This window comes from Astyanax mexicanus, chromosome 9, assembly GCF_023375975.1.
Source record: "Astyanax mexicanus isolate ESR-SI-001 chromosome 9, AstMex3_surface, whole genome shotgun sequence".
Taxonomy (NCBI): domain Eukaryota; kingdom Metazoa; phylum Chordata; class Actinopteri; order Characiformes; family Acestrorhamphidae; genus Astyanax; species Astyanax mexicanus.
The window spans coordinates 35,593,380-35,605,443 of NC_064416.1; the positions used below are offsets into that span (position 1 = coordinate 35,593,380).

At 38.5% G+C, this 12,064-nt stretch overlaps 2 protein-coding genes across 2 annotated transcripts in view; one reads left to right on the forward strand and one right to left on the reverse strand.

The window, feature by feature from the left end:
- lekr1 (leucine, glutamate and lysine rich 1) overlaps window positions 1-12,064 on the reverse strand; it is a 156,180-nt gene that overhangs the window by 59,735 nt on the left and 84,381 nt on the right. The window contains exon 6 of the mRNA XM_022679792.2: window positions 10,134-10,319. Coding sequence (XP_022535513.2) covers window positions 10,134-10,319 — 186 coding nt within the window. The remainder of the gene's footprint in view (window positions 1-10,133; window positions 10,320-12,064) is intronic.
- On the forward strand, window positions 3,141-4,352 carry LOC111194784 (uncharacterized). Its single transcript, XM_022679793.2, has 2 exons — window positions 3,141-3,442; window positions 3,529-4,352. The coding sequence occupies exons 1-2, from the start codon at window positions 3,197-3,199 to the stop codon at window positions 4,192-4,194; spliced, it is 912 nt and encodes a 303-aa protein (XP_022535514.2). The 5' UTR covers window positions 3,141-3,196; the 3' UTR covers window positions 4,195-4,352.

Here is a 12,064-nt window from a genome sequence, read left to right on the forward strand (position 1 = left end):
AACCAATAACATCTAATAACACTCACAGATATGATATAAGGGGATTCAGAATGTGTTTATTAAACATGCATTAAACAGATATACAGAAAAAACAGATACATTAGGAGAGAACTCCTAAGGAAAACTCTGGTGTAAAATTGACTTAGGTGTAGTAAAACATGATAAAGAGTAGTAACCTTTGTTGAAAAGCTTTCTGAGATCCAGTAATTTTATTCCGTTTGTCTAAACACCCTTTAGACTGGATGATATGGGCCATATTTTGCCCCTGCAGATAAATAGCTTTTTACACTGTTATCCAGGCTCAAAGTAGCTCCACACCTCATTGCTAGAATCTGGAGAGCCCTGACATTTAAATCAAGGCATTGATAACTTTAAAAGTGCACAAGAAGCTTGTTAAAAACCACTATTTACAACCTGTAGCGTAACCTACACCTCTGGGCACTGCCATCTTAAAGTAAAGTCATGATCAGTACAGTAAAAAAAAAGTGATTTTTCTGCAGAGGCAAAATCCATTCTCCATTCTATCCATTCTAAAGCATGTTTGGACAAACGGAATAAAATTACTGGATCTTGGAAAGCTGCGGGAGAACAGTGGCTATTCAACAAAGGTTAGTACTCTTCATCATGTTTTACTACAACCAAATCAAGTTTACACCGGAGTTCTACTTTAAATTTAAGAATATTAATACACAATTCGTTTACCAGTGTAATTTAACACTGGTACATTTACTCATGGCTGGTTTTATTTTGCGTAGAGCGGGTGGGCTGGGTCTGGAAGAAACTGTGTTTTTATTACGAACTGATGAGTTTTTATGTGCCAGAATGTCTTCTTTTTATGCAAGTGTTTTTAGGACCTGGCAGTTATACTTGGTGGAGAGACAGGCCTCCAGTATGTCCATGTACTGGTTTCTTCAAGAGCCTGTGGTCCATGGAGCCCGCCTGGCCATCGCGGAAGGTTCCTTGTCCAAAAGACTGATAGAGGTGGGACTAGTTACTGTGGAGCATCTCCTAAAGACTGTTGGTACGACCCTGGATGGTGTGGAGGAACTGGCTCACAAACTGGGAATACGGTCAGTCAGGGTCGTCTCTCAGATGCTCCGCCCGGATCCCCTTCAGCTCTTTAATTCTCCATCTTTCCTCCCTTTCCTCTGCTCCGCCTGATAGCTGATAATACATATTTTACAGCATCTCTCTCTCACTTTCTCTCTCTCTCTATCTCTCTCTTCCTGAAAAATATGCTATGTACAGTTTAAATAGCAAAGACACTTTAGTGATCTGGAAGTGAGGTATGTTCAGGTAAATTTCTGCCCTATTGCTATATTTACAAAAGAAAACAGATGCACCACTGACTGATTTTAACTCTGACTACTTACACAAGCTCCACGATGCGTGGATCAACATAGATTCAATGCAATTGTAACTCATCTATTGACAAAAGCATCCAGATAAACAGGCGATCTGGCAAACATGGCTGTCCCCAGTTGATGACTTTTATTTTTTTACATTTTGATGCAGCACAACAATTTGTAGTGGAACAATTCATAGTGGAGATGCTGTGGTTTCTAAACTTCATTGTGTATATGAATATTATGTGGATATACATTGCGTTTCATAAACGTGGCCTAATACTTCCATTTGGCAAATAAACAGGACTAATTGAGCCTATCGGGAACAGAAAAGTGCAGAGAAACAGCAAAACACACACGCACACACACACACAGCAAGTCCAGCAGAGCCTGAAAAGGTGAGTGGCTGCTCCTTCCTGCAATGCAGCGCAGAACGAGACGCCCTGACCTCTCTCTCTTTCTCTCAGATTCAATCTCTCTTTCTTTCTCTCTCTGTCTCAAAGCCTTCAGCTCTCTCTTTATTAGCCTTTGTCATCTTACATCTCTCTCTTTTTAAATCTGTCCTTCTAAAGCATTTCCAAAACAACCATGTTCTCTTCATAAATATTTATTCCACATCTAAATATAGTGAGTTTTGATCACACTGCTAATACGTTACTAAAGCCAGCACTGTATGCTGTGTAAACTCAATGTAAATCAATACAGCAGTGCTTGAAAGTCCACATTTCAGCATAAATATGACCTAAAACATAATTAGATTTTCACAAAGTCCTAAAAGTAGATAAAGAAATCCCAGTTGAACAAATAAGACAAATATATCATACATGATCATTTATTTTTTTGAGGAAAATTATCAGATTTTACATATTTATGAGTGGCAAAGTAATCTTCAGAGTTAGAGAGATGAGACCAAAATAGAATGTTTTTATTTAAATGAAAAGTGTTATGTTTGGAGAAAGGAAAGCACTGCATTCCAGCATTAGAATCTTGTCCTATCTGTGAAACATGGTGGTGTAAGTATCATGGTATCATTTAGGCCTGCATTGCTGCATCTGGGCCGAGACAGTTTGCCATGATTGATGGAACAATGAATTTTGAATAATATTAGAGAATTCTACAGGAAATTGTCAGAACAAGACAATGACTCTAAGCAAACAAGTTGTTGGCACTTTTTAACTGCACTGAACACGATTCTCTACATAACACACAACAATCTGAGATAAAGTCACATGTTTGCCATGTCAAAACACTGCCATTCAACATGACAAAACATGAGCTAATTGGACGATATATGTGCCACCTGGCCAAACACCTCATTGGTTAATTGTTGGCACTTCAATCAGGAGGTAAGCACTATAAAAAGCCCACAGGTGAGCCTTTCTTTTATAACAACAATGGAAGCTGCTGCAGAGGGAAGAAGAGGCAGGGTAAGAATGAGAGGTGGAGGAAGATTTAGAGGTAGGGGTAGAGCTGCTAGAGGAATTCAAGGCCAAAGAAGACAACTTTCAAATGAAATCAGAGCAACCTTAGTTGATCATGTCATCAACCATGGGGTGACATCCGGACGTTTAGACTGGAGAACAGGTATGTAACCAAAATTTATTTCACATTATGTGGTACACCACATGTCTTAGTTGGGGGTATCAGTTGAGTGACACCTGTTTTTTTGGCTACTATGGCTGATGTCATGCACTAACTGTACAAATTTCCTGATTATTTTCCTGTACTGTGTGTGGAAATACCTTTTAGGCAGCATTGTCCAAGCCCTGTATATATATATATATATATTTTTTTTTGTTTCTTTTTTCTAAAGGACTGAGAGATGCCACCATGATGGAGGAAGGGGCCAAATGTTCACCGCGGTACAAGAAGCTGCCATTGTAAACTTGGTTAGGGCAAATAATGAAATCAGATTACGAGAAATTCAAAGCCACATCATCCAAGAAAACACAATATTCAGCAACATTCAACAAGTCAGTCTTTCTACATTGGCTCGCATTCTCAAGCGAAACCAAATCAGAATGAAACAACTTTATAAAGTGCCTTTTGAGAGAAACTCTCAAAGAAACAAAGAGCTCAGACGAGCATATGTGGATGTAAGTACAATATTGACTACAGCACACATTGTTTACCAGCGTACTGGATAACACCATGTTCACTGATTTTTGTTCTTTGTTTTTAGACAGTACTGGAAATGGATGCTCATGCAACTCCACATGAGTTCATCTTTATAGATGAGGCTGGGTTCAACCTAGCAAAGACCAGAAGAAGGGGAAGAAATGTCATTGGCCACAGAGCAATTATAAATGTTCCTGGCCAACGTGGTGGGAACATCACAATGTGCGCTGCCATCTCCAATATGCATGGTGTCCTCCACCGCCATGCCAACCTTGGACCATACAACACAGCCCATATTCTCACATTTCTGGGTAGACTCCACAACATTCTCATACCAGAGCGAATGAATGACGCAGACCGTCACAGAAACAGGTACGTTGTAGTATGGGACAACGTGAGCTTTCATCGTGCAGCCACAGTCCAAAACTGGTTTGCTGACCACCCACCATTTCTCGTGCAATACCTCCCACCATACTCACCATTTCTGAACCCCATAGAAGAGTCCTTTTCAGCATGGTGGTGGAAGGTATATGTCCGGCAGCCCTTTGTGCGCATGACTCTTCTGCAGGCTATGGAAGAGGCATGTGATGAAATTGATGTGGGTGCAATTCAGGGATGGATAAGGCACTCAAGACGCTTCTTCCCTCAATGTCTGGCAAAGGAAAATATTGCCTGTGATGTGGACGTGGCATTGTGGCCAGACCCAGCTGTACGGCAAGAAGCTGTCTAATTATTTTTCTTGCCTCTTTTTTCTATTTTTTTTCTTGCAGATTTCTTTTGTATTTTTTTTCAGTTTATTGTTTTTGTGAGCATATTTTTGTTTGTTCCAATGTATTTCTGCTGCATTGCATTGACTTGTTTTACTGAACAATAAAATATTCAGCAGCATCTGTGTGTGTCTGCATATATTTCTGTGCATGTGAACAATCTGTATTATGGTTAAGCTTACTGAAGGTGACAGTGCTTTTCATTATACCCAGCAGTGTGTAGATGGTTAGACAAAAATCTGGTAACCTGAAGGAAGTGTGTCTTAGTTGGTGCAAAAGTTTGATTTTGATAATGCTGTATTTAGTTTTGCTTGCAGTGCTTCATTTTGCAGGATATATAAGGTGTTTTGCAGTTTGAGTGTGTGGTTTCGTGAATTGTGAAAAAACTGTAATAGGCTAGAATTCCTCCAAATTTGTGTGTAGGACTGATCAAAAGTTACCAGAAACATTTAGCTGCAGTTATTGCAACAAAGAGTGTCCCTGAAAAGCAAGGCTTCACATATTTTACCACTCACAAATATGTAATAGTGAATAATTTTCCTCAATAAATAAATTACTCTTTCAAATGACTGTAAATCATTCTAATCGTCCATTCATCATATTTGTTACACCAAATAAAGAACTGTTGGCATTTTCAAAGGTAAAATAATCATACACAGTTTTGTATAGTAACATGTTAACAATATATGCAATTACAATTATATTGTAACAGTAATTACAATATTACTCTCTGGATTAAATTATTAATCATATATCATAACACATTATTTAAATATATAAAGGACTTCATATAAACTGGGACCTGTTTTCTTTCTTTCTTTTTTTTTGCTGTTGCTTCTGTTGCTGATTGAAGTGTAGCTGTTTTTATTATGAGCGATTAAAGAGCAGAGAAAAAAGAGAATAGCAGGATGAGGAGGAGGAGAGTGAGAGTGAATTAAGCAGAACTGGGCTGAGTGTTCCTTCACAAAAGAACAGCAGGACCCTTCCTGCACCTGCGGCTTAGAAGGAAGTGTTTATCCTGGCCGCTGAATGTGTGTGTGTGTGTGTGTGTGTGTGTACGAGGAGCAGTTTGTTACCGCACATTCACATTGTATCCCTGCTTGGCCTCAGAATTAACTGTGTGTATGCTTGTGGTAGAACCTGGCAGGGCTGGACCTGCTGTAGGTCGTATTGTTCTGTCCTGTGAACATTTGTGTGTGTGTGTGTTTGTGTGAAGTGACCGTCTGGCTGGATGACCGTTGTTGAAAGGCTGAGTCAGTGTGGTGTGTGTGTGTGTGTGTGTGTGTGTGTGTGTTTATTCCCTGATGAAAGTGCTCTCTGCTGTGCAGACCGTGTCACCCTGACATTTTCTCTTCAGGGGAGAAGAGGCTTATGAAGCAGAGCTCTTTCTGAACTGCAATACGCTGATAATTGCTTTCTGGTCACCGTGACATGACCAGAAGAGGCAAAAAGCAAGAGGTGCAAACACACACACACACACACACACACACACACACACTCAGAATGGCACAGCTTTATACTTTGGCAAATCATCGGGTCATAAACAAACATCCATTGTGTAATGCATGTTTAAATATTATATATTTAGCTCTGAAAAACATTAAGAGACCACTTCAGTTTCTGAATCAGTTTCTCTAGTTTTGTTATTTATAGGTTTATGTTTGAGTAAAATAAACATTGTTGCTTTTTAAGACCTTTTTGAGACCTCAATAAATATAATTTAAGAGCCAAAAGTGTAGTCATAATTCTGTTAATTCTCTCCCTGATAACGTTAGCTAACTTTCTCGCCACTAATGTTTGCTAGTTTTCTGCTAACCCTAGTTCTATTCTTGGTAACGTTAACTAGCTCGCTTTAGCTAGCAAAATTTTGTATGTGAGCTAACTTGATGCAAATTTTAGTTAGCTTGCTGCTAACATTAGTGTGTTAGCTAGCTCACTGCTAATGTTAGCTAGCATTCTGCTAATCTTAGTTCTATCCCTAGTATGTGAGCTAACTTGAAGCTGTTAGTTTGCTTGCTACTAACATTAGTGTGTTAGCTAGCTCGCTGTTAATGTTACCTAGCATTCTGCTAATCTTAGTTCTATCCCTAGTATGTGAGCTAACTTGATGCTAATGTTAGTTAGCTTGCTGCTAACATTAGTGTGTTAGCTAGCTCTCTGCTAATGTTAGCTAGCATTCTGCTAATCTTAGTTCTATCCCTAGTATGTAAGCTAACTTGAAGCTAATGTTAGTTAGCTTGCTGCTAACATTAGTGTGTTAGCTAGCTCGCTGTTAATGTTAATCTTAGTTCTCTTCCCGGATTAGATGTCTATGATAGGCCACTGTGTTTTCCCACCGGCAACATTTCTCCCAAATAAAAATATTGTCATTTAGAGCATTTAGCTGAAATAACAAAAAAAAAAGATGCAGAGCTTTTAGACCTCAAATAATGCAAAGAAAACGAGTTCATAATATAAAAATAAAGTTCAAAAAACTTCAATAAAGTTTTTTAAAGAGCTCAGAAATCAATATTTGGTGCAATAACCCTGGTTTTTAATCACAGTTTTCATGCATCTTGGCATGCTCTCCTCCACCAGTCTTACACACTGCTTTTGGATAAATTTATGCCACTCACTGTCCTTCACTCTATTAGACAGTCCTATCTATAGCTGCTCCACCAGGCCTGATTACTTATTTGTAGAATAAAAAAAATCACTTAAATAGAACCTTTCTGAAGCAGGATCTCAAAAAACAACACATTGCGCCGCAAGGTGAGGAAATAAAAGAACTGATGGGAAAACTAAGTAATTGACATCTATCAGTCTGTAAAAGGTTACAAAGTTATTTCTAAGGATTTGGGACTCCATCGGATCACAGTGAGAGCTATTATTTATAGATAGATAAAACATAGAACACTGGTGAACCTTCCCAGGAGTGGCTAGCCGACAAAATTTATTCCAAAATGGCATGAAGAACTCATCCAGGAGGTCACAAAAGAACCCAGAACAATATTTAAAGAACTGTAGGTTTCTCCCACCTCAGTTAAGGTCAGTGTTAATTATTTAATAAAATAAATTGTCTCCATGGAAGAGTTTCAAATCAAAAAACACTGCTGACCAAAAAGAACACAACGGCCCTTATCACATTTACCAACAAACATCTTGATGATCCCCAAGACGTAGGGAAAATATTATTTGGACTGACGAGACAAAAGTGGGCAAAAACACATAATTTAAAAAAAAAGCACACCATACTAAATGTAAAACATGCATAGTCATGCTTGAAAACCCTCTAATGTGGTTGAATTAAAACAAAGAATAAAAGAGTGGATCAAAACTCCTCCTCAGAGATATACAAGACTCATTGGCAGTCAGTAAAGCTTGATTTTCATGTTTTTCACAGCACTCTATATGGTTAATGCTAAAGTGTTGAGGCATTCTTGAGTTATTCAGCTGAGAAGACGATAAGGTGAGATTTGTGTGTCAACCGCGGCACCTTCATAAGCACGTCACTTTAAAAAAATATATATATAAGATATACGATGCTTTGAGCTTTAATTAATGTAGCTAATTAAATAAACAAGAAAAATTCTTGATAATTTTTTTTTTATTTGGGGCATTGCTCGCCCCTAATAACAGCTATGTGAAAGTGCAGTGAAAGTGTTTCAGTGATTGTAGCATAAAGACACCTGTCTGGAAGCTCCAGTCGCTGGTTAATCAGTATTCCTTGGCAGATTTAAACAGGTGACATCATTCATCGACCAGGTGATGCAAAGCTTTGAAATTTGCATCAGCTGGCCTTTCCCAAAGATGGCTGTGAACAAGCCGTAGCCCACTAGCAAGCTAATTAAGGTGTGGGATCTGGCTAAAAGTTATCAGAGTGCTTGATTTCCACTCACTTAACTTAAAAGAGTGTCCAAACTTGTAATACACTGTATTTATATATATAATCATAGTATAGCCAAACCTAACTTTTAAACCTTTTTAAATCTCTTTAGTATTCCTATGAAGCATGTACTATTGTAAAATAAAACAAAATATACAGCTCTGGGAAAAATAAGAGAGCGCGTTAAAATGATGTGTTTTCTTGATTTTACCAACTTGAAAACCAATTTGGAATATAATCAAGAGGAGATGGATGATCACAAGCCATCAAACCAAGCTGAACTGCTTGAATTTTTGCACTAGGAGTGACATAAAGTTATCCAAAAGCAGTGCGTAAGACTGGTGGAGGAGAACATGCCAAGATGCATGAAAACTGTGATTAAAAACCAGGGTTACTCCACCAAATATTGATTTATGAACTTGATTTTTTTGCATTATTTGAGGTTTGAAAGCTCTGCATCTTTTTTTTATTTCAGCCATTTCTCATTTTCGACAAATAAAGGCTCTACAAGTTAATTTTACTCAAACCTATAAATAGCGAAATCAGAGAAGCTGATTCAGAAACTGAAGTGGTCTCTAAATTCTTACAGAACTGTGTAAAAAAAACATTTTTTTCCTGAAAAGGTATAAAAACAAACACACATACACAAACACAGTCTGATACACACCCTCCAGCCAGTGCTATGTTTTCAAGGTGGGAAAAAGGCACTCGGACAGCTACACTCTGTGTTCTCGGTTCTTAGGCAATAAATGCAATTCTCTGCATGACATTAACTCAAACACTACTCGCTCTCTAGCTAAGCATTACATCTCTCTCTCCACCTTTCTCTCTCTTTCACTCTGTAGCAGCAGGTTCCAGAAGCCGCAGCTCCTGCGCATTAGCTGGTGGAGGTTACAGGCTCTTGGCTGGCTGACAAGAGCAACATTTCCCGAGTGTTAAATGCCCCAGCGAGACTTCAGCATGAACGCAGGAGGGCTGCCAGAGGAATCAGCGGGACGAAGGACAGATTACTCCCCCACACACCTGTCATACACACTAATACACACACACACATACACATTCGCAAACTCACAAAAGCTACCTTTGTAATGTTTCCATGTCATTTCTCATTTCTTACTCAATTAGACCAGGATTTAACAGACATTTTAAAAAATACAAATAGATTAAAACATTGAGTGTTGACGTACTAAGAAGTAGCAGATAAAATGTGAGATATTTAAGCAATTATACACAAGAGGCAGTGATATAATGTGTGCCTATGACCGCAGCACAGCAGTGCCAATATTACACATTATAGCACAAACCTTAAATGTATTATTTTGATTGTACCACAGTTCCATTATTACTGTTTATTAAAAGATTTTGGGTTAAAGAGGACGAGAACATATGTAAAGACAATCTGTTTGGTCAAAATTGTTTCATTGCTGTTCTGTTTGTAGCTGCGCTGTTTGGCTTGTAAGCGCTGCATCATTGCAAGGTTACCTGTATGTGGGGGAGTAATTACACAGAGAGCTTCGGTTGCATTTCAGGTGCATTACCGGCTGACAACGGCACTCACAGAGCACCTTTCAGCCAATCACATTGCAGTCTCAATTATACTGTGGTATAATTGGTAATAAACTGTTGCTAATATTTACGTATCTACGTACGGTATGTTATATTGCCTCTAATTTATAGAGAGTGTTAGGCTAAACTTAAGTGTGTTAAATGTAATCTATGCTGAGTGTTTATTCCTGTATTATATATTTGTATTGTAGTGTATATAAGACATTTCAGTATTTCTAGACTGATCTCTCATTTCTCACTGTTCTAGACTGATCTCCTGATTGACATTGATTGATTAAAAGAGGTGTCCACAAGTATTTGGACGTATAGTGTAGTTTCCAGTATATCAAGTATATTTTTGAAGTAATTTTGGCACAGAAAATAGAGTGTTAATGTTAAATGTACCTTCCAAATGTACAGTTTTTGTTATTATTATGTTATTATGCGTGTGCAGGTAGTTTGTACAGATACTACTAAGCATACATTACTCACTCTGGATGTAGGACTGGGCCTGATGGTTCTGTTTCTGCAGGAGCTCCTGTTTCTGGACCTGGTTCTCCAACCTCTGAGCTTGAAGAAGACTGGCATTCAGGCTCGACTGCAGCTCCTGAACGTCCTCCTGAAGTTTTACAAGCTCAGCCTCGGCCCTGTCCACTTCCTGCTGGAGTGCAGCTTGCTCTGAAAATAAAAAAAAGTATTGGATTAGACTGATTGGTGGTTGTCTTGGTGTTCTATGGTGGTTGTTATGGTGTTGCTTTAGTATCCCAGGTAGTGGTTTTGGCACTGCTTACTGGTATGTAGTTACTATGGTTTTGCTAATGGTTGTAAGGTTGTTTGATGTGGTTGCTAAGTGTTGCTAAGTGTTGCTAAGTGTCTGTATGTAATGCACACATTTCAAATATTACAAGCCTAATGTTGAATCTATATTAAAATAAATGCAATTAAAAAAATGTTTTGTTATATAGTGCTGACATGCCCTGATGTTGCTGATTTTTTTTTTTCTACTGCAGTAGGCAGGGCTAAGCTACTGTTTTATTGGCTGGTTTATGATCTATTCTGATTGGCTACAGGTCTTAATTAGTGTTTTTGTGCAACAAAACATTAAAAAAAAGAAACTACATGATCTTCATTGTAATTGACACAGGGCCTGAAAGGGTTAATACACATCTTTTATTGAGCAAATAACCACTTATTGTTAATATTATAGTTTCAAATTTGAATCTAATTTTCTACAGGTGTATTTGGCATTTGCACACTACTGTCTCCACAAATAGTATAAGGTAGTATTGTGTTTTCTACTGAAACGTCTTACGCATGACCTCCAGATCACACTGCAACTGTTGCTACGTGCCTCGCCGAGCCAAAAACAATATCGTTTATGTATAACTCATTCGTTTATGAAACAAAACAAAAATCTGTCTTATATCACTGAAGAGTTGATGAAAACACCTGTCAGACCTGTGAGTACGAAAAAAAACAACAACCAAAAAATAGCAATGAAAAAATTACGCAATGCAGAGAGCAGCAGAGGCTTTTCTTTGACGCAGAGAAAATGCCAGAGTGCTTTTACTGCTGCAACTGACACAGGCCTTCTAATATCAACAAAGCTGCTAATGAAACAGCCAGACACACACACACACACACAGCGGTGTTACTAAAGTCTGGGCTTGGCACACTACTGACTGACGTGCCACAGTTCAAAGTATGGACATGGATACGCTACTGTTTTAACTCTTTCCCGCCCTCACACACACACACACGTTTTGTAAACGTGTGTGTCTCTTTCTTCTCAACCTCCACCTCACTCTCTCTTCTTCTGTACCTCCTCTCTTAGTTTCTTCTTTCATGCCTTCCGCTGTCCGCCCTTTTCCCTACCTCATATTACACCCTCTCCTCTCCTTCTCCTCTCTCTCTTGAACTTTTCTTTCCACATATATCAACTCTCTTTCACCTCTTCTCTCTAGCTCCTTTTACACACAGAGAGACCTACAGTATACTGTACAGTGGCCTGTTTAGCCTTGCGTATGATATACATCTCGGCAAAAAAATAAGAGACCACCTACAAACTGAGTTTCTTTGATTTTACCAAATTGAAAACCTCTGGAATATAATCAAGAGGAAGATAGATGATCACAAGCCATCAAAGCTAGCTGAACTGCTTTAATTTTCACACCAGAAGTGCAGGCATAAAGTTATCCAAAAGCAGTGTGTAAGACTGGTGGAGGAGAACATGTGATTAAAAAACAGGGTTATTCCATCAAATACTGATTTCTGAACTCTTAAAACTTTATGAATATGAACTTGTTTTCTTTGCATTATTTGAGGTCTGAAAGTGTTTGTGTGTGTGTGTGTGTGTGTGTGTGTGTGTGTGTGTGTGTGTTTAGGCTGCAGTACGCTGCTCCTCCCTGTCAAAGTGTCTAGAC

Excerpts from the sequence above, each read along its gene's own strand:
- LOC111194784 (XM_022679793.2), top strand. The coding sequence starts at position 3,197 with ATGTTCACCGCGGTACAAGAAGCTGCCATTGTAAACTTGGTTAGGGCA. Across the intron at positions 3,443-3,528 it reads TCAGACGAGCATATGTGGAT|ACAGTACTGGAAATGGATGC; the intron begins GTAAGTACAATA and ends CTTTGTTTTTAG.